The sequence below is a fragment of the Akebia trifoliata genome, chromosome 5, assembly GCF_017979445.1.
Source record: "Akebia trifoliata isolate Shusen 1 chromosome 5, ASM1797944v1, whole genome shotgun sequence".
Taxonomy (NCBI): Eukaryota; Viridiplantae; Streptophyta; class Magnoliopsida; order Ranunculales; family Lardizabalaceae; genus Akebia; species Akebia trifoliata.
This window is the reverse complement of record NC_141379.1, coordinates 20,745,913-20,769,571: the sequence shown is the minus strand read 5'-3', so window position 1 is coordinate 20,769,571 and position 23,659 is coordinate 20,745,913. Positions and strand designations below refer to the sequence as shown.

Genomic DNA, 23,659 nt, shown 5'->3' with positions numbered 1-23,659 from the left:
GAATACAGTATAATAACTTCGACTTTGAAGTGCGATCCATTATCAGAAATCAATTCCGAAGGTACACCATATTGACTGATGATGTTTGTTTAGATGAACTTTGCAACTCGAGACAGTGAGGACAGCATAAGAGACAGCTTTGACCCACTTACTAAAAATAATCTATAGCAACTAGAATGTATTCATTCCCATTTGATGCCTTAGGCAATATTTTACCAATAATGTCAATTTCCCAAATTGAGAACGACCACGGTGAAGTCAGACCAACTAATTGAGAAGGTGGCACATGTATGAGGTTTGCATGTATTTGGCATTTGTGGCAAGTCTTGACCATATGGTGACAATATGTTTCCATCGTGGGCCACTAGTATCATTGTCTCATAATTTTCTTAGCTAACATTTTCCCACTCATGTGGGGACCATATTCTTCTGAATGTAGTTCAACCATTATCTGTTCAGCTTGATCTTCATCAATACATGACAAATGAATCCCATCATAAGACCTTTTGTATAAACCTCCTACGCACAGAATGAATTAAGATGATAATCTTAGTAAGGTTTGTCATTCCTTCATCGATGCTTCTTCCTGGAATTCTTGCTTTTCCAACACTTTCTTTATATCTGTGTACTATGGTTTCCCATCGGGTAGTCGAGTAACAATGTTGATCTGATGGCAATATGCAGGTTTATCTTTGACTTCGACGGTGTTCGGTCTCAATTCCATGTCAGGGGGCAAATGGATTATTGAAGAGATAATGGCTAAAGAGTCAGCAAATCTATTATCTTCCCTTGACAAGTGTTGGAATAGGATAGCTTTAAACTTACTCACTAAGTTTAGTAGATACTCATAATAAGCCTTCAACTTTCCATCCTTAATTTTTCATTCTTCCAATGACTGATGTATGACCAAGGCTAAATCCCCGAAAACTTCAATTTCTGTGATACCCAAATTCAAAGCAACTTCGAGACCAGCGATGCATGCCTCATATTCTACTGTACTATTGGTATTGGAGAAAGCTAACTTAATAGCGATAGGAATGTGGCATCCTTCAGGAGAAAACAAAACTGTCCCTATTCCATACCCATTCTGATTGGCGGCCCCATCAAAGTATAGCTGCCATGTTTGATTCTGCGACTCTTCTTCAACATGCAAGATATTTTCATTTGGGAACTGATCAAAAGGCCTTATTCCTTCTACCATTAGATAATCTGCCAAGTATTCTGCCACAGCTCTCCCCTTGATAGATTTCTTTGTAACATGCGTGATGTCAAACTCTGATAATAATAGTAACCATCGTGCGATTCTCCCTGTCAGTGCTAGTTTCTCGAAGAGATACTTGAAAGGATCCATCCGAGATAACAAGATAATTGAATGAGATAGCATATAGTTCCGGAGTCTCTGAGTAGCTCATACTAGTGCTAAGCAAGTTTTTTCGAGGGTCGAATACTTTCGTTCATACTCTAACATCTTTTTGTTAATGTAGTAGATAGTCATTTCTTTGCGAGTATTTTTGTCATACTATGCAAGCATGCATCCCATAGCTTCTTTTGTAACTGACAGATAAAGAAGAAGTGGTTCACCCGGTGTAGGTGGAACCAAAATAGGCGGGTTCAAGAGATACTCCTTGACTTGGTCGAAAACCTTTTGACATTGCTCATTCCAAACTGTTGGTTCATTCTTCTTGAGAAGCTTGAAAATAGGTTCGCAGACGTTGGTGAGTTGAGCGATAAATCTGCTGACATATTGGATTTTGCCCAAAAAATCTCGGATCTGCATTTTAGTCTCAGGCGGTGGCATCTCTTGGATAACTTTAATCTTCACAGGGTCTACTTCGTTCCCTCTTTAACTGATCACAAATCCCAATAATTTTCCAGAATTTACTCCAAATACATATTTCTACGGGTTGAGACGGAGTTGGTACTTTTGAATCCTTGTGAAAAACTTTTCTAACGCAGCAACGTGCCTCAGTCGTTTCTTAGATTTGACTATCATATCATCTACATAGACTTTGACTTCCTTATATATCATGTCATGTAGTAAAGTCATGGCTGCTATTTGATAGGTGGTTCCAGCATTCTTCAAATCAAAAGGCATAACCTTGTAGCAAAAGATTCTCCACTATGTGATGAACGACTTTTTTTGCATATCCCGAGGATCTATTTTTATCTGATTGTACCCTGAAAAATCATCCATAAAGGACAGCAAAGCATGTCCTACCGTACTATCTACTAGAACATTTATGTGTGGTAATGGAAAACTATCTTTTGGACTTACTTTGTTTAGGTCTCTGAAATCCATACACATTTTGACTTTTCCATCATTTTTAGGCACGAGGACGACATTAGCAATCTACTCAGGGTATTCTACTACTTCCAAAAATCCAGCGTTAATTTGCTTCGTAACTTCTTCTTTAATCTTTAGAATCCATTCCGGCTTCATAAGTTGAAATTTCTATTTGATTGGCCGAGCATCAGGATATAATGGAATCCGATGTTGAACAATGTTTGTGCTTACTCCCGATATATCCTCGGAAGACCACGCGAATACGTCTTTGAACTTTCTATGCAAGTCTACTATCCCTTTGCGTTCATCGGGAGATAAGGTGACCACAATCTGAATCTCTTGAGGACTTTCTTTTATTTCGAGGTTGATAACCTCTACTTTCTCTATTAGAAGTTGAGCCCGACGTTCATTTTCTTGTTCGAGTAATTTGATTATTTCAGGGGGAGGTTCTTCGTTAGAAGACTCTCCCTCCAAAGCCAGATTATTAGTTAAATTATTATTGCACTCAGGGTAATCAAAAATTTCTTTCATTTCATTAAAAGGAGATGGGGTAACAGAACTCATTGCAGACTTAATAGACTCACTTGACTCAGCAGGAAAAACAGACTCACTAGAAATAACAGACTCAGCAGAAACAACTATCTTACTTGACTCAACAGAAATAAAGGACTCATGAGGTACGTCAAACTGAACAGGACTAATAGGACTGACAGACCCAGTCTTGACATGCAGCATATGACTAATTACATAATAATTAAAGAGACACCCAACAACGGGTTTGATTACAGACTGAGGATTTGAGATCCCCTTCTCAACTGACAACACTAGGATATTGTGATCTTTAATGAATAACTGATCAATATTGAAGGAATCCAGATTGAGTTGCCAGTCTTCAACTTCCTTTTCTTCAATTTCTATGCTTACGTCCTTTTCAGGCCATTCCATCCCAAAGAATATCTCAAACTCCGATAGACGAGTACCTGTGATATGATCAATGAACGGCTCTAGGAACCCACAATAACAGAAATCTTCTCCTTCTTTCACGACATAGCCATTAAGGGTCTTACGATAAGGCTTCATTTTAAGGAGACCCGTGATGCACCTTTGCTTTTTTGCAATTCCTTTGTCCCGCTTTGTCTTCCAGTATTGGGCTCAATCTTCCTTGGTAGGCTTATATCCTAGTCTGAATGAGTCGATGACTTCTTTAATCACTGGTGCCTCTTTAATACCTTGTTGCTTGCAACCTAGGCCCATATCAGGGAAAAATCTCATTTTTTTGAACATATTGTCCATGTAGCAGTTAGAGGTGTTCTCAATAGGAAAGTATTCTTTTACCGAGTGATCCCATTGAACTAGGCATATCTTTTCAAATTCAAACCCATTGAGCTCTACCCCCTGTTGTTTTGACTGAATCTCAAGCAATGGCTCGCTCTTAGCTTCAGTATTGTTTACTATTTCTATAATTTCAACATCTCCATAGAGAGTAATCACTAGCCCATCCTTCATAAACTTGACTTTCTAGTGCAGTATGGAAGGGATGGCTTTGATCTGGTGTAACCATGGTCTCCCTAACAATAAATTGAAAGAAGACTGGATATCGATAACCTGAAATTCTACAAGAAATTCAGCTATGCCTGTGGACAATCGAAGGTGCAAAATTCCCAGTGCATCCCTCTTAATGTTATCATAGGCCCTAACACTTTGATTAGTGGGCTTGAGATCTTCAGCCTTAAACTCGAGGTAGGTAGCAGTCTTTAAAGGGCAAACATTCAGTGCACTCCCATTATCAATCAAAACCAGAGGTACCCTCATCCCGTTACAATCGACTGTGATGTGCAAAGGTTTAGTGTGGCTTGCTCTTTCTTTTGGGAGATCTAAGTCTAAGAAGAATAGGATATTCTCTACGTAAGTTGCCCCTACTATACTGGTCAGCTGATCTGGAGAAGTATCAAGGGAGACTTGGGCTGTGTTTAGTGCTTTGAGAACGGCTTCTCTATGAGCAATGGAAGCCATGAGTAAATCCCAAACTGAGATATTGGCCCCTCATCTCTTGAATTGCTTGATCACGGAGTCATCTTCTTCGATATTTTTTTTATAGGATCTTCTCTTTCTTTTCTTATCAAGACCGCAGGGTTATCAACACAGAGTTCTTATGGCTTAAAAACTCTACCCCCTCGAGTCATATGTCTAACTTCATCACAAGAGAGGGAGAAAGGCTCATCTTCTTCAGTCAGCAAATATGAATCTTCCTCTATCAATGAAATAGGGCTTTCCGGATTCATTTGAACTAAAAGATAACTAGTGAATGTTGGGCTACTGTAATGAGGTGGGGATAGACAATACGTATCATCCGAGATTAGATCAAATAGTTCATAGTTTGTAGTGAAAATTTCATCAGTGAAAGTTATCCTAGCAAGGGAGTAACTAGGTGGTTTGACTTGGATTGGATGGATGAGAGAGACGGGATTGAACAGTAATGGGGTGTAGGAAACCATGTTCAGGATTGGTGGAGGTTGATAGGTGGGTAGTGGACTAGTGGTAACATTCAGCGATGTTGGGCTGGGGATTGTGACCTTTTTGTTGTCAATAAGATTTTGAATGACATGACGAAAAGTGATACATCGATCAGTGTGATGGCAAGGATTTTGAAGAAATTCATAGAACAAGTTAGGGTTGTGTCCAGGCTGGCAGGGGATTTGGTAAAGGTTGGGGTTGAATCAGGGTAAGCAACCCTTTTTTCAATAGTTTTTGGAAAGCTATGGTAAAGGCCATCCCTAAATTGGTAAATTTGCACGAAGTTCGGGTTTAACTTAGGTGAACTTGATTAATGGTCCGGGTTGGTGGTTAAACTAAGGTGTTGGCGATGTAAGCATGGTTGATATTGGGTTTGGGAACATAAGGTTTCTTCGACTTGTTATCCAAGGGGTTAGAAAGAACTCCAAAGGCAAATGCATCTTCTAGTTGGCTTCCGACTTGTAATAGGGATTCAAAGGTAGGAAGATATTGAGCAACCAAATGCTGAGCATATCCTTGTGTAAGGTTTTCAGGATAAAGGCTACTTGTTCATTTTCTGATGGCCTATCCCACATTTGGGCAGCTTTGGCCCTCCAACAGCCAATGAAATCAGTAAAAGTTTTCCCATTTTTCTACTTAGTTGACTCCAAATTCCTTATTGAAGTCTCAATCTCAGTACTGTACTTATACTGATGCCAGAAAGCCTTTGAGATGTTCTCCCAGGTACCCACAGTTACTGGATCTTGAGACATCAGCCAACGTAGTGCTGATCCTGATAGAGTTCTCTGAAATAATAACGTCATTTGTTCATCACTGAGCCCCATAGTGCGCATGTTAGTAACATACACCTTAAGATGTGTCTTTGCACACCCTGTCCCACTGAACATGTCCATTTCAGGCATTACAAATTTTTCTGACAGATGAATTCTCGGGATACGGTTCAGAGCTTCAATGTCTGCTGTAATTTCATCGATTCCCTTTATACTCTTTATAGCTGACTCTAGTTGAGATATTTTGTTAACTAACATCAAATTTTCATTGAAATGTTCTTCAGCTCCGTCAAGCTCAAAGACCTCATGTGTACGTATCGCTGCATTTTCTTCTACCCTTTTTCTTTTTGGATCATCAAGGGGATTGCCCGTTGATTCTGAAATATGTTCTAAGACTTTCACTTTGCCTTTTATACTGTTGATATCATTGGCAAAAGCTGTCAAGATCTTACGGATCTCTGTGAGCTCAGATTCTGAAGTCATCTCTGCTTGTTGACCTGGTATTGTAACTCATTCTAACCGACTGGACTTACGACTCCAACTAAGAAGTGGACGCTTGAGTTTGGGCATAGTGATAATCCTATATGACCCCATCAAAGGTAGATTTAATCAATTTCAGTGTTACCCCCTTGATAACATTTTAAGGAGTCATTTTATTAAGGTTTGTGCACCAATCCATTAATTAATCCATTCACGCAATGATCATTCAAAAGGGAAATAAATGTTTACTCAAAAGAAAATAGCTTTATTGAAAATTATTGACAAAGAAAACGTTCTCATTAAAACATATTTCAACAAATTTGACTTAAACTATTTTTTACATGGACATTTGGTTTTGTCTTGATGGTCATCAGGATTGTTATTAGACTTGATCCTCTTGACTCTAACAACTGGTTCTTTGAATTCTACTGGTCCGCCTGGATACCCTAAGGTGCGTTTGTTCCAAGCCATTTCAATGATATGCACTAGCTTTTCAGTTAATGGCTTGGGAGGGAAGAAAGCTTTGTGCTGAGGTAAAGATAATTCTATAGGTATGTCGTACTGCTCTAAGATCAATGCAGGTTGGTAGAAAGAGGTTTCTTCTAAGTAGAATCCTTTGATTCCTAAAATAGGGGGATCAGTCATCCATCAAGGACACATTAAACCGATATGACGGGCAAGGCGAAAGTCTAACCATTTGCTCCAAGCCTTGACTGTTCTGTGACGCACTAACAGGTTTATTTTAAAAAAGTGTTCTGGTCCATACTCGAGGTTTGAAGGAACATCTACAACTTTGAGATGATCACAAAGTCACATATAGAATAAGTAGGGGCTTCCTTTAAAGCTTTCCCGCTCACCATTTTTTATGGCATCTAGACCTGAGAAAGTTTCAGTTAAGATGAGAGAAAGTTGTTTCCTCTAGAGGAGTCTTGAGGTCACTAAGGCCCTCTTGCTCAGACGCCATTGAGGGTGTAGGATTTCTCAAGCTCTTCCATATGAGCATGCACCTCTTGCGCATTTGAAGCTTAGGAACATGACTGGGTTCCCTGATGGTGTTCGAGTTCTACATTTCCTGAGCATGAATCACCTCAAGAAGCTCAACATGAGCAACAACAACAGTAGAAGCAAAAATAGAAGTAGAAGTAGAAGTAGAAACAAAATTATGAGCAGCCTGCTCTCCACCTACTAGTACGGACTGCTCAGCCTTTACAGTTTGGAAAGGGGCACATGGAGCTAGATTCTTCTTTTTACCCTGATCAGGGGGAGGAGTAGCCTTGACGGTAAGGGTAAGGAAGAGATGATACTCTGAGAGGTCAATATTCATGACGTCAGAGGACTCGAAAGAAAATAGATGAGGGGGAAGGGCAGGTATTGGGACATAGGGATGAGGTAGGCTTTTCGAGATCTGCTCAACATGATCAAAAGGAGCCTGTCGTGTAAGTGGTTGTGGCAAAGAAGAAGGGGAAAGATAGGTCTGATATCTTTTGATTATCCTGTCGACCACCCTAGTTTGGAGATCCACTATAACTAGCCTCCTATATTTGGATGCTCTGCGCTGCTCTTTTTTAACTTTAGTAGCAGAAAGGGTAGAAGAGTTTGCAAAAAGGGAAAAAATCAAAATTAGATTGGACTTTGCATAAAGCCAAAAAATGGGACGCAACTAGAAGCCTAAAAGCTAAACTTACCCTTGAAGGTTTGAGGGACCTTGAATCCTTGATAAGAAAAACCAGGGGTAAACTCCCAATTCTTGGAGACAAGCAGGGGGTCCTAATACCACATTTTGCCAACACTAGGAAGAGACAGAACCAGTGCAACTGTTACACTCTTGGAGGACAACGAATAATACGCAGGGCGCTGGGGGATAACTTTCAAGTTGTATTTGGAAAAGAAGTCATTGGGGGTTATATCTATTTTTTTCCACTATCTCCACCAGGCGGTAAAAGTTACCAGACATTTGGCCTGGGGCCCGATTTATTTTACTTAACACCTCCCTGAGGAAGGGAGAGAGAAAGAAACTTAGGCCAGCCTTGATTTGCCCGATGTAAACCATAATTTCCTTTGACAACGCTCGTTAGGGTTGTTGGGGGGTTTTTGTAAACCCAGATAGACATAGAGGTAGGGATATATAATTCCTTTCGAAATTGGGTCATGCTAGCGTCTATTGAGAAATTAATCTAGCAGAAAAGTTAAAGTGAAAAAAGAGAATTACCTTAGCTTGAGAGAGGCAAAGATGGTGATAATACAGAAAGAGAGAAAAAAACGTCAATGGCACAGAAAGATGAGGTCACAAAGGCAATAGCACAGTAGGAGGAGAAATTGATGCAAGTCTTTTATTTATAGGAGAACGTAAAGGAGTATGTACGTTTGGGAGGATAGCCTGATCCAACCTAACCGTCGTAGCCTAGGGTATGTGGATGACCACAAATAAAAGGCGATTCGTCTCAACCATCAAAGAAGATTTGAAATGACATTATATTGAATATGTTTATTCATTAAGAGTAGAAGTAATGATAGAGAATCATGAAAGCCAATTAGAAGGAGGATACATGTCTCGAGAAGACGGTTAGACTTCGTGTCTCCTTGAGAGGGGGTAATTGTAGAGGGAAATCATCATGCAATTATCCAGATTGTACACGTGTCCAAGCCGGTTAAGTGGTACCATACGTAAATCAGCATAAGTAGTGCTGCCTAGCAGAAGAGCAGACCAAGGTAAAAATCATATGGCCTGGCTAGAAGGGTAGCAGAACATTAAATAAGACCTGGTTTGCCAAGCAGGGTAGGCCTGGTCAAAGAATATCTTAATCACTGATTTGCGCACGACATGCCTTAAGATCTCGAATGAGATCTCCCTAGAATATAAAACCTAATCCAAAATATCCCAAATCCTTTTAGGATCCTCGTAATTAGGGGATTCTCCGGGATCACCTCCCGTGAGAAGGGAAAACCCTGATTCAGAGGGAGGATCCATAAATAACGAAGTTGGCACAAGCTTAAGGATCTTTTGGTTGATTGATAGTCTAACCAATAAGGACCTTTATTTTCCTACAATCCTAACTTGAGTGTCGGAGAATTTTTGGCATATACCACATCGGTGCTGATTGGGAGGTGGAAGGAGTGACTTCAGATCAATGAGGTAGAGTTCATCAGAGCCATTCACTGGAATTTGACCCCACAATATCCAAGTTGTTGATAGAGATATACAAGTGCAGTTACACCCCAAGCACATTGACTGACTTTTTTAAGGTCCATCAACAATTTAAGATACAATACATGTACCTTTGTACCCGTCTTATCAGAAAAATTGTGCATCTAAAAAAGTACAGTAAATAACCTTGGGCAGTACAGTATTTTTTATGCGAGTATGCATTATTTAGACACTTTTTCAATTGACCAACAACCACTCCATTATAACAAGGTAGCCTTTATTTTTGTCTAATTCCTCCGCCACGACATCTTTTAATATATCTAATGCGGATACAACCAAATATTTCGTCTCCACTGACCCTACATTAGATCCATTAACAGTTTAATCCTTTATAGGAAGGCCGATAAGGTGCTTCACATTGTCCAAAGTAATAAGGTATTTGTCTCAGGATGCTACCACTTAACTATAACAGACACAAGACTCTTGTTTATCGACTTGTATCCATAAAGGACCAAGTTGTGAAGGCTCGAATTCTTCACTCGACTTCTAACTCTACTACACTCTTTATTCAGATTTCATTTTTTGAGTTTATGTGAATGATTGAAGTAATGTAGAATCGGGAGTTCGTACATAGTCAAAATTATAATAAACATGAATACTCATTTTTAGATATAATAAACACAATTAAAAATATGTAATACCTCATTATTCCAAATAGAGAAAGCCATATGATTCTTGTAATTCTTGAGCAATGATGAATCTTTCAGACCCCCAAGGAATGATTCATTTTCATCTTTGCTTTTTTTCTTCTTCTTCTTCTAATTCATCTTTGTTTTCTTGTTCTGCACACGCACAACCTCTCCTTTCAAAAGTTGTCAGAGGAACCAGACGAGATTCTTCATTAGAAGAAGTAGAGGGTGTTCCTTTCTTTTTTTTTTCTCTTCCCATAGCTAAACGTTAATTGATAGAGAAATGAATATGTTAGTCCATAACACCAAGACTCTATAATACATAAGTGTTCGTTGATGTATTTCATCGAACATTTTGTGTACATAACATCAATCATTTATCAAAACACAATGCTACATAAGTGTTCAATGATGTATTTCGTCGAACATTGATTTACATAACACAAAGTATCGAACAAGCATTTGAGAGTATGTGGTTGTGATAGTAGGCTTTTTAAAAACATTTCTAACTTAATTTACACTTAAAAATAAATTTAAGAAGAGGTTGATTGTGGTATTCGTGGTAATTTGACATGGTGGTGGTACTCAACGTGGTGGTGGTGCAACTCATGAAGAAATAAAACAAAAACTTATTCGATAGGAACTCCAACGATTGATATTGGACTCTGGTAGTTGTGTTGTGTCAAAAAGGATGAAGAGAACCGCATTTTTAAAGAAACTTCGGTAGTGGTGACTGTTCCAGTGATTGTAATGGATGGAGGGAATCCAAATTATTCAAATTGAGAAGAAGTGGATTGCACTAATGGCAAAATAAAAAATACGGGGTAGCCCTTGGTACACGGGTGGCCCTAATTAATAATTGAGGTGCCTTTATAATTTCCCTTTTTCTGGTCTCTTTTGCTCGCTTCTGGTCAAGACCTGTAATCGATTGCTTTCGATCATCCAAAGCTGAACAGCTTCTGTCTCCCCTTGCGCCATTCCTGAGCTTCTTCACTCGTTTCTTGCACGGATTTGAATAGACTCGTAACGAACCACTTCCCGGTCAGTCTCACGAGGGAAGCTTTAAATGAGATGGGTCAGACCACTAGGGGCACGAGCTCTTTTTGTTAGAAATATTGATCCTACGTGTGCACCCGGTCAGGAGTTGGCTATGGTTCATCCACTTTCGTACTAGGAGCTAGCGAGAGCGATCAAGGGCTCTAGTGCTCGCTCCGTATACTCCGCTCGCTCCCTCTGGGGTTGAGACCGAACTACCTGAGCTAACTGCGGTCATACCGGCACCTAGTTTAACTCGTCTGACATCTAATATGAAATGAGTCGTGCTAGTCAACTCGGAACCGGGGGGCGAGACGAGACGGAATACCGAGTTTTAAAACCAGGTATCCCAGAAATCCATGGCGTGGTCAAGAGTACGAGTGGTTACTGGTTAGGGTTAGAGAGATGGAGAAGATGAGCGTGGAACAGCTTAAAGCAGTGAAAGAACAGTCGGATCTGGAGGTTAATCTATTCCAAGACAGCTTGAACAACATCAGAACCGCCACTACTCGTCTCGAACTCGCTTCTAACGCTCTTCATGATCTTTCTCTCCGCCCCCAAGGTCTCTCTCTCTCTCTCTCTCTATCTCTCTCTCTATTTCTCTCTATCATTCTGATGATCTAATAGCCTTATTTCTGGATTTTAAAATATTTCGATATCAGGGAAGAAAATGCTAGTACCTCTTACGGCATCTCTCTACGTTCCTGGAACTCTCGATGATGCTGATAAAGTCCTTGTCGATGTCGGCACTGGATACTTCATCGAGGTATTTCAATTTGGACGTTAGAGAATTATTTAGGGTTTATGCATCTGGAAATGTTTTTTTTTTTTTGTTTTTTTAACACTTCACTTGGTTCGAGTTCCAACTTCCAACAAACCCAGTTCTCAGTGGTTGTAGGCAGAGATAATTTGTTTCTTTGTTCGTTTTGGGTCACTATTCGCTTTTGCATATGTATGATTCAATTATGTAAGTTCCAAGCATGATTTAAAATATTGAGACTACGAAACATTGAATCGGTTTGTGTAAAATGTATCGACCAATACCGTTATTGGTTTCTTCATTAACCAAAACATTCAATTGATACGATATTTTATACTATAGTTACAAGTATAATTATAATGTTAAAAAATCCTAAGAGTTAAACAGAAAGAAACTCATATAATGATCCGAATTTTAAACATAATAGAAAAATTGCTTACATTAAGGAGAAGGAATATGTAAAGGCATAACCGAAATCTCCATCTTTTGGTTTGCCGAACCCAATAACGAAATTCAAAGAATCAGACTGGTTGGATTGGCAAATTGGTTAGTGCATGGACCCTGTGTGAAATGTACCACGAATTGGTTTGCTTCGTACAAGGTCACAATTTGGTCTAGTAGCAATGAATCTAGTAACATTGGTTTTGTGTTCCTAAGTTTCTTATTGTTGCAGTTGCTTCTTGGATGCTAATATGGTACTAGGATTTGGATGGTATCCAACTTAGGATGGCGAAAGGTATTCTTGGAATCCAGGGTGTTACAACAAACATCCTTTCCTGCTAAGATGTGATTTTTCTCACACATTGAAGATTTTGATGCTGGACTCTGAGTTCTGATAAACAGAAATTACTTAACCAAAGACCAATCAACAAATAACTTGAAGAAATCCACATGTAGACACTTTAAACAGAACATAATAAATTCGGAAAAAATTCCCTAAAGCATAATCACCAAATGGCTGTCATTCACATCACATACCTTCCTCTGTTTTTAGTTTGACAGAAATTTCTAGAACTGGTTCTTCCCAAACTTATTTAACTTCTAATCCACTTCAAACTAATAATAGAAAAAACTTCCCAACTTAAACTACCTCATGTTTGAGTTGTGTAAGCTTTGGTCCGTTAGGGAGCTAATTAAAGAAAAGCTTTAGAACAAATATAAATTGAGGCATACCAACTCACAAACATATAAGAATGAGACCAGAATTATATTGAGAAATATAGTGACGAGATTGGTCTACATCAGTTTCCTTATTTGAGAGATTTTTGTCCTCGTTAATCTGTCTTCTCTTGTTATCGAAAACCTCATGCGATGATTCACATTTTTTTCACACCTTGATTACTTTTGCTTCCAACTCATCTTTTTCACTGACAGCCTTTTGAAATTCAAATTTGTTAATGATATTTATTTTTGTTCATAAACTTTCATGATCTTAAAAAATGGTAACATTTTTTGTTCCTCTTTTGCCCTGAATAAAGTCCCTCTTATCCTTTCTCAATATGTTTTTCCATCTAAATGAGAGCATTTGAAGAGGGAGGCAAAGATTCTTTAGATAACAACAATTCCTAATGATGAGAAAATCTCACAATCCTTATTTCAATTAAATGTCATTGTCCCTAATACTCCTAGACAATGATATAGCTTAATATAGCGACTTAGATATGAAATAGTAAGCTTTCAAGCCCACCTAACAAGTTCTTAGGTTGCCAGCTTCTTCTCTAATACCATCTTTTGTTTTTTTTTCTTAAATTAATGTAAAGCTCATAAACCACGTTAATTTCTGATGGTATTATTATATATGGATTTGTTTCTTTTTGATAATTATAAATTTTATTAAGAAAAGAAGGGAAATACAACCACCAATCGAGATGGCCAATGAAGCAAAGCAAAAGCACCTAATAATTACAAATAGAGTCCCATCTAAAACAAAATCTTTAAAGAACAATCCTTTAAATTTAGAGCACATCTTGCACCAAAAGAAACACAACCCCAAAATGTTCAAGATATCATATCCCGACTAGAAACCGAAACACCTTTGAAGATCCTCCTATTCCTTTCCAACCAAATCTGCCAAATAATAGCAAAAGGAAGAAACCTTTAAAGGATTTTCTTTCTTCTCGGAAAACAAGGACAAATTCCAACTTTGCAATAAGGAACGCATCGAATTAGGGCTCATCCAAGAGATTTTGAAAAGACTAAAAAAATGAGACCAAATGGAATTAGCTAAGTTACAATTAATCAAAATATGGTTAACTGACTCCCCATTCGAATTACAGAGATGGGAAATATTTGGAGTGATGAATCTATGTTTAATTAGATGATCAAGAATGGGAAGTTTATGAAGTGTTGCTTGCCAAATGAAGAAATAGACTTTTGAGGGGGCTTTCGAACCTCATATGAGTTCAAAAGGAAAATTCAAGAAAGGATTGGTAGATAAGGACGTACCCAAGGCAAAGGAACTAACCATGAAGTTACATCCTTTAGTATGAGTCCACTCCCTTCCATCTTCTTCCGTGACCACTCAATGAGCTTGATCAAATTGAGATGTCAGGTTTTGAAGGTCTTGAATCTCCCAATCATTAAATCCCCTCTTGAAACCAATGTCCCACACATGTTCAATTCCCTCAAAGTTCAAGAACGCAACACATGGCAATCATTTCTTCAAAAAAAGGTAGTAGAGACCAGAAAAACGAGAGTAGAGAGAAGAATCGCCTCACCACCAATCCTCCCACAATCTAACATCATTCCATCTTCGAACTCAAATCAACTATGTCTTGTTTATATAGTGTCCAACAAATGCTCATAGAACTTAATCTTCTAAAATCATGGTGGTTTTCGACACTATTGGATCAGTCTCGATTTTGGATTCATATATTTGCTAATTATTCACTTTTCTTTGTCGGAAATTTTGTAAGTCTTTCATGAAGAATCAAAGCTTTCTGCAATACCAAACTAAATTAGGACTACTAGATTCTATTATGTGGAAATTATTCGAGATTGTCAAAAGAGTTTACAAACAAGTGAACTTAACTGATGATCAATATTTGTGAAAGGAAAATCAACCAAATAACTGTAGGAAAGCCATCACCAAAGTCTTTAGAAAAGACAGTATAAAAATCTGCAGAAAATCATACCTTGGATGGTTGCAGGAGTGGCGATTTTTTTGAAGGTTATGTGATGTTAACTTGTGAATTTGTGAGAATCAGACAAAAAATGAAGAAGGATATTAGATGTAGCCTATGTATAATATGTAGAAATCAAATGACAGTTATTGTCGTATTGCTTGCATTTCTTTTGGTTCATTTTCATAAGGTCTTTATCCAGAGTCCAGACCTGATATTGTTACTGTGTTTGAATCAGAAAACAATGGCTGAAGGGAAAGAATATTGTGAGCGGAAAATCAACTTGCTGAAATCTAATTATGACCAACTTATTGAGGTATGTTTTCAAGACAGATACCCATTAAAATAAATAATTGAAAAGTTGGAAAACACTGTTAATCTGCGTACTTTAAAATGTAGTGGATTTGATGTGCATTCTACTATTTGGTTTGTGGACCTTATTTTTGAATTTACATTTTAAGGATTATAGATCATAATCATTAACCCCATCTGAGCTTGTTATTCTGATGCAGTGCATCACACAAGTTGTATCTGCACAATGATGATATAAATTGAACACGTTTGTTGCATTTATTGCATTGGACAATATATAGAATAACTACTTGTGGCACAATTTGTGTTGTAACAAAAACACAGCCTGTCAAAGTGCACTCTAGGCGTTAGAAACTCGTAATTTGTAATTTTTGTAAGAGAAGACATAAGTATGCATTTAATTCTGCTTTTATCTGACCTTTCTCATCACACATCAAAGCTTTTATCAAACCCATTATCTAACCTTTCTTACTTTAATGATCACATGGTTTCATCCTAATAAAGCCATGCCAATCTCTAATTGAACTTTCTAAAGATCCTCAAATATGGAGCGTTCCTTAGAATCTTGTACAAATTCCACGACATTCTTCCAAAAGATGCACCAAAGTAACAAGACAATTGGGTAAATTAATAATTATCAAAACCATCTGTCATATGAATTTCCATTAATGATAATAAACCAGTATTGTTGACAAACTATGCTGAATCTATTTACGGTTTATAAATAAGAAAAATCTGTTTATTAGGAATTTAACTATGATTATGATGAGGCTCAAATCAATATTTGTAACATAGTGTCAATTATACCTTATTTCATGTCCCAAAATCATGCATCTTTTGTAGGGGCCTGTCACTAAATATGATGAGGCCCAATTCAATATTGATGGCATCACCATCAACCAGGATTGCTGGTTGTTTATCCGCATTCAAGATTGTTGGTTAAGTTGCTACTCTTGAAAGATATTGGGAATCGACTTTGTATTCCCTATTGAATTTGAGTTGTATGTTATCAAGTCATACATTTTTGAGAAGCACCAAGACAAAGAAATTACCTACATTATTTGTTAGAACATCATTCTTAACTACAAGGGAAAAGTAGCTTGCAAGATACATGTTAAATGGATGCATATTTGCTTCCAATGCAGTATGGGATCTGGGTTATTTCGACCTTGAGGACAAGCCTTTTCAAGAGGGTTGGAATGTTAGTATCATCTTGTGGAGTGGAAATAAAGAAAAAGTATCATCTTGTGGAGTGGAAATAGGTCTACAGATCTTACAAAATTGGAATGCCTCGATATTAGAAACCTATAATCACCACTGAAATTCTTTTGAGGAAGTGTGGTACTTGGTGGAATTGATTATTGGGGTAGAGGGAGGGGGTTTATGCAAACTAAATAGAGTGGAGTATGGGACCATGAGAAGTCAATATATCTTGTGGGTAGTGTTGCTAGAGGGAAATTTTGAGGGGTTGAGTAAGGTTGTTGATCATCTCAGGAAAGGTACTTGCTATAACATGGGAAGAAGTGAGTGGTTTTAAAAATCTTTATAGGTTTTTTTTTTTTCTTGCAAATTTACATTGTAGTCCCAAGAAAGTAAACGGCTTTTAGAGATTACTTTGAAATCGATGGTGACATAGCGCTTCACTTTCAAACTTTTGAAGAATTTCGAAGGATATTGAAATTAAGGAATTTATTGATTTGTTCTTGTGTGTTCTCATTTCTTTTGAGAATGAGGTTCATGAGTATGGAAGTAGCTTCTTGTGCAACTGTAGATGCGAATTAAAGTGGCCATGTGTGCCACATGGATTAGTCATATGCAAGGTGGAAAATACAGTCAATGGGAGAAGGGACAATTATGTCTTAATAAAGGAAAATGGGGGCCTTTATTCTTTGATCTCTAGCTTTATTTTCTCACACAAAGGGGCTTTCTCCCTTTCTTTCTCATGTAATGTAATATTGTAATAGCTTCAAGAATAGTGAAATGACTTTTTGGAATACAGGGACATAGTTCAGATTTTGGACAAATTTCGTGAACAAATCTTTGTATTGTACTCTCTCTCTCTTATCCTTCTTAGTATTTATTACGTTACACTCAAACCTTAGCCAATGCGTCACTCACTTAAGACATCATAAGCCAAGGTCGTACAGAGTCAGTCAGAATTCAATGCAATACCAACATCGAACGACCGTGAAATGTGATTTAGGCGATGTTAGGAATATCATAAGTACCACTTGGCACGTGATGCTCGCAAAGATCCTATCCTCCATGTACATACCAAAATTGAGCATTTATATTTGGTGACTTCACTAGGGACGGTAATTAGTAATAACCATGCGTCGAAACACGAGACGTATGAAAGCATTACGAGGAAGATTATTGTTTAAGGCGACAATGCCATGCTCAAATTTCATCCGAAGTGTGATGACCATTAGATTATGGCGAAAGGCAGCAAGTTAAGGGTCTTGTTTCACTTTAAAGCAGTATTCCACGGTCAAATTTAACGAAAACGTCCAAACAACAAGAGTATTGTTGAAGAAGGCATCAATTTGCTCAAAAGTGTCTAAACTTGCCAAAAAAAGACTCCAATTCACTTTAAGGCGTCAGCTTGCCAAAAATCTAAGTTCTAGCAAAAGTTTTTAATTTTACGCTTTAATTACAAAGTGGGTTTAATTACATTATTTTACTTTTTCCAAAAATAAATTCTACTTTACGCAAAGGCTATTCAAATAACACCCATCCTGGCATATAAAAGTAAAAGTAAAAATTGTATATTGTTTTTTAATTCATTGATATTTGATAATCAAGTTCATGTTTTAATACATGTTAGTCCTATCGGTACAATCCTACATGTTCAATGCAATGCAAGTTCTATGTCTTTATTGGGTCTCCGTGTTATTTTGTCTTACTTGATTGTTCAAGTCTTTAAAGAGCATTAAATTCCTTAAGAAAAAGAAAGAGGTGAAAATGACGATCTACAACAAGGGGGTATGAGCACGCCATGGTCTTTGAGCACCCCCCAACTCTCAATTTTTTTATATTTTATTTTTAATATTACATGTCTTGTTTGCTTTCAGTTCATGCGAAAGGTAGCAAACGTCATCCACAATAGTCTAAAAGAATCCTCTTTGATTGGTGTTGCTCAACTAATGGGATAGGACGTCATCCTTTCTTTAAGTTAAGTTGTACAAACACCTAAAGTTTGTCTGAAACATGGGAACATTTGCTATTTATTAAGCTAAGGCCTACACACTTTGCAAAAGTAGCCAGAGAGTCGTCACTGCATATGATTCCTGAGGTTGTGCTTTATAAATAAAGAAACCCATGTGCAAAGGTCCCACCACTTTAAGTTCTACACACATTTTTTCATTTCTAACTCTTTTTTCACTTCCTATTTTACATTGAATGCCTTTAAACTTGTCTTTTGTTTTTGACGACAACACTTTGGGTTTGTTGGCATCATCCCCCTCCCTTTGGTGCCCTTGGGGATAGGCGACGACACCTATTCTTACTTATGAGGTCGAGGTAATGGTTGTGGGTCGCTCTAGAGTCTTCGCAGGGTATGGCGTCATACTTGCTCTATTGTCTTAACCACCTATGCAAGATTTTTTGAGGGGCGCTTCAGATCTAAGTCGCTTGGCGTCGTGGGTGATGCTATTGAGCTTTGGTGAGGGTGTTGTGAGCCACTTTGGCCTAGTTTATTGGTAGTAAGGCCTTCGACGAGGGTTCCATGAGCTGTTATTCTTTCGGCTGTGAGTAATGTTGTCAAGTTTTTGTTAAAAGGCACTGTGAATGGTATTGAACATTCGGCAAAATCGAAAGTGTACACGATGGCATTTTGGCTCCAACATGACTGTTCATCTTTTGTTAGGGTGCCTCAGACCTTTATTTGTTTTTATTTTTTAGTGACGACATCACCACGATCCCTTCATGGCTACTTGTTTCAGTTGACGACGTTGTAAAGATTTGAATATTATTTTTGGTGGTGCTTAAAGATCACGGCGTGCTCATATCCCCTTGTTGTAGATTTTCATTTTCACCTCTTTCTTTTTCTTCGGGTATTTATTACTATTTAAAGACCTGAACAATCAAGTAAGACAAAATAACATTGAGACCAATATTACATGGAGCTTGCATTGCATTAAACATGTAAGGTTGTACTTGTAGAGGTAACATTGCTATCAAGTATCAATGAATTAAAAAATAATGCCTCTACAATCTCTTGTCAAAGAAAGAGTAGTGTTTACTTTTTTGAACCTCGAGGGAAACATGCATGTTTAGAATCTGGGCTTTAAGAGGGACTTCAATGATTGTAAATTTCAAGACGTGACAGAACTTACGAGTCTCCTTGATTATGCAAGATGGGATTGTACAGAAAAGGGTAGGAGGGAGTGGACTCGTACTAAAGGAAATGGCTTCACTGTTCGATCCTCTGCGTCAAGGCTAGTACACACCACAAATTTGATCGAAAATTTTCCTTCTACGATCATTTGGGGATTGAAGGCTCCTTTTAAGGCGCGTTTTTTCACTTGGCTAGCCACTTTAGGCAAACTTCCCACTCTTGACCTTCTTATTAGTAGGGGATAGTGACCCCAAACTATTGTTTCTTGTGCAACTCAAGTAATGAGTCGGTGGTTCACATTCTTATTCATTGCAATTTCTCTTTGTCAGTTTGGCATCATTTCCTCAATTTTTTTAAATTCAATTGGGTGGTTCCTAGCTCCTAGTTGTCTCTTTTTCAAAGTTGCCGTGGCAGAAAAAAATCTTGTGGAGACTCTTTCCCTTCGCCATTACTTGGGGGGTATGGTTATAAAGAAATGGAAGAATTTTCAAAGGTATTATCTCTCTTCTTTTCAATATGTGGTACTTAGAATTCTTGGTTTGTTAATTTTTTGGTGTAAATTGACCCCTGATTTCGAAAGTGTCTTTTTTGAGGAGTTTGTTTTTAGATGGGACTCCCTATGAGAGATTAGTTAGTTCCTTTTAGTGGGTCATTTTGACCACCTTTTGTATTTTATTAATAAATTTACACTTATTAAAAAATATATATATATATTATTTTTACTTTTACTTTTATATGTCAAAATGGGTATTGTTTGAATAGTCTTTGTGTAAAGTAGCATTAAATGTTATTTTGGGAAAAAGTAAAATTATGTAATTAAATCCTCTTTGCAGCTAAAACGTAAAAAAGAACTTTTGCTATAATTTAGCTTTTGGCAAGTCTAACACCTTAGAGTGGATTGGTGTCTTTTCTGACAATACTCTTGTATTTTTGGCACGTTTTGACATCATTAGGCGGATTGACATATTCTTTGGCAATACTCTTGTTATTTAGATGCCTTGGTTGAATTTGATTGTGAAATGCTGCATTAAAATGAAATAAGACCATAGGATTGTCGCCTTCCACCATAGTCTAATGGTTATGACGTTTATGATGAAATTTGAGCATGCCATTATCACCTTAGACACTAATCTTCCTCGTAATGCTTTAGTATAGTTTTTCGTGTACCAATACATAGTTGTTATTTACTACCGTCCCCACTGGAGTCATCAAATGTTGATGGGCAATTATTGTAGGTACACGGAGGATAAGGTCTTTATGCACGTCACATGCCAAGTGGTACTTAGGGTAGTCTTCTCATCGCTTAAATCACGTTTCATGGCCGTTCGGTATTGGTATTGCATCGGGTTCTGATTATCTCTGTACGATCTTAGCCTATGGCGTCTTAGGTGAGTGACGCATTGGGTTTGGTTTGAGAGTGGTGTAGTAAGTACTAAGAAGGAGGAGAGAGAGAGAGAGAGAGAGAGAGAGAGAGAGAGAGAGATTTGTTCATAAGGCTCGTCCAAAATCCGGACTACATCTTCGGACTCCCAAAAGTTATTTCACTATTCTTGAAGCTATTATAATATCTATGTTACATGAGAAAGAGAGGGAGAGAGCCCCCTTGTGAGCGAAAATAAAGCTAGAGATCGAAAGAATGAAGGCCCCCATTTTCCTTTATTGTCCTAATGTCCTATTTATAGGCACAAAAGAATATGAAATGACGTAATTGCCCCTTCTCGCATTGATTGTGCCATTGACTGTCCCATTGACTGTGCTTTCCACCTTGCATATGACCAGTCCATGTGGCACAGACATGACCCTTTTAATTTGCATCATCTATACTTATAAGTTGAACAAACCTGGATTTTCTAGCTTCAACCCTTCATCCTTCAATCTTTTGATCTGTTGAAACCAAGCCTGACAACACTGAAACTCCAGATAAATCAGCCGACGAACTCCATTAACCAATCCTTGCTCTGCCTCTATGTAATAGTTAAGGTTTTAGTGTTGTTTGGAGATAATGTCAACCAATGTGTTTTACATGACCTAATGCCATTTCTTTTTGATAGGTTTCATGGCCTAATGTCATTAGATATCCATTTAGATTTTCACTTTTTTCTGTTATTGTACCTTAGGACATTCATTTATTCTGATTGGCAACATACTTAAATGACATGTAAAGCGTTATTAATCTGCTTTGCCAACAAATTCCCTCCTCCCTCTTATTCTTACCCATTATATAGTGATTTCCTTCTAATAACAGCGGATTATGCATAATGCAGGTTGCATCCAAGAAAAAAAGCATAGCAGATGAGGCTGGAGTTATCTTGCAGGCAAAGTTGAGACAGACAGCTCCAACAACATAAGCAATCAAATCCATTTTGTAATGGTATTAAATATGGTATCCAGAGGACATGAAAAAAAAAAACATGGAATTCTGAGTTCTTCCTCAAAGAACTAGTTTATGATATCAGAATCAGGTTGTATTTCTTCAGGAAAAGATTATCTTCCCTCGTGTCCTTTCATTTTTCCTTTTCTTTTTTGTTGGGTGTGGAAAAGTCTTTCTTGTTTTAAACAAGAATCATCTATTCAAGGAGACCCTGTTTACGTTGTGATTCTATGGTATGTGGTTCTCGCCGTCTGAATGTCATGCTATCTTTCAAAGACAGTCAATTCTTGCTTGTTTACCTGCACATTACCTAGTAAAATCTGAAGTTCATTCTCCCATATATATATATATTTCCTAACTTAATATTATGGAGAATATTTCCTGTCATCAGCATCATAGTCACAAAATTCTTCAAATTAGGGGTTAGCTGCGGCGAATTAATTACTGAATCCGAACTTTGTTATCATCATCCTCAGATCTTGGCGACACTTTAACTGGTATATACTTTCTTATTAATTGAGGTTATAATCTGTTTTTATTTGATGTCTTAATTGACTCTTAGCGTATCATTTTTTTTTTTTTTTGAGTCGTGCTGGGGTGACATTGGATTTATTGCGATTTTTACATTTCTTTCTGACATGAGGTACGCATATAATCATAGATGTGTTTTCTCAAGATGCAAGTAAAAATCATCTATGATTACGTGTACACCTCCATTCCTCACGGTAGAATTTCTAATTGCTCATTTTGTGATTTTCATCAAAGCTTTAATCCTTACCTTTGGGTTTGGAAAATCTCTATTTGGATCGTTAATTTACTTGAGCAGTTGGTGATGTGTAGGGTCTTAGAGAGTTAGGTAATCGTCTTAAATTACTCAGGTTTCTCCAATCATGTCTTAATGGAATTACCAAATCCAATGCATAGAAATCAACAAGATTACTATTTTTGTTGTATATTCGGGTAAACCTGAGCCGAGCCAATCTCAAATTTTTGGGTTTTTCTATGACTGGAACCGAATCTAAAATTTCAGGTTTGGTCTGGTTTTTTATACAAAACATAAATCCGAACCAAACTCAGATTTTTTGGGTTGGGTTGGGTTCAGATCCATTAAAAACATATTTTTAAAATCTCTCAAAATAATTCTTTTATTACTATTTAAGTATATATTATTATTTTTCCGATTGGTGAAAATTTATTATCAGAAAATAGTTATTCTCTTTTTTTCTCTATTGTATGAAGTATTTTATAATGTATAGATAAAACAATTTTTTTTTTATTGGTAATTAATTATTACTATAAAATAATTATTCTACTGCCTATTTTACAGAGTATAAAATAGAAGGATAGACCTTTTTTTTCCCCTATTTGGAAACTATTTATTACAATAAAATAGTTACTTTATTTTCAACTGTACAAAGCATGCATACATATAGAAAGTAAAATAGTTGTTATGTTACTATTTTACACAGTAGAAAAAATAAAGATAGAAACAATTTTACTCAATTGGTAATTATTTGTTATTGTTGCCAACAACATAATGAAGGCAGTCAATCAATATAGATTGATCTAAAATCTGATTCAAATCCAATATAGCACCTATAGATACATAAGAAATGTATTGAATCATTTTTTTTAATGGATAGATCCGATTGCAATTTTGAATATGGAATGAAAAGGGATCCCCCCTTGGAGTCAGATTTTTTCCGGAATTATTGTCAAGTGAAAATGGAGAACTTGTTTCCTAGGGAATTGACATTCATTATGTGGAAGTTGGGTCACATTGTGCATATACATAATTTTAGATTGATCTCCTACTCCTTTACTTCGGTCATTAAGTA

The 23,659-nt window shown here is 37.2% G+C and overlaps 1 protein-coding gene across 1 annotated transcript; it reads left to right on the top strand.

Moving 5' to 3' along the window:
* Nucleotides 1–11,261: 11,261 nt before the first annotated feature.
* Nucleotides 11,262–22,050, top strand: PFD5 (prefoldin 5). The gene is made up of 4 exons (XM_086442973.1): nucleotides 11,262–11,479; nucleotides 11,580–11,683; nucleotides 15,038–15,115; nucleotides 21,715–22,050. Exons 1-4 carry the CDS (start codon nucleotides 11,323–11,325, stop codon nucleotides 21,796–21,798), a joined length of 423 nt encoding a protein of 140 aa, XP_086299099.1. The 5' UTR covers nucleotides 11,262–11,322; the 3' UTR covers nucleotides 21,799–22,050.
* Nucleotides 22,051–23,659: the final 1,609 nt, after the last annotated feature.

Bases quoted from the DNA above. Each gene is read 5' to 3' on its own strand.
- PFD5 (XM_086442973.1), top strand. From the start codon at position 11,323: ATGGAGAAGATGAGCGTGGAACAGCTTAAAGCAGTGAAAGAACAGTCG. The intron at 11,480-11,579 runs GTCTCTCTCTCT...TTTCGATATCAG, and splicing joins TCTTTCTCTCCGCCCCCAAG to GGAAGAAAATGCTAGTACCT. The intron at 11,684-15,037 runs GTATTTCAATTT...TGTTTGAATCAG, and splicing joins GCACTGGATACTTCATCGAG to AAAACAATGGCTGAAGGGAA.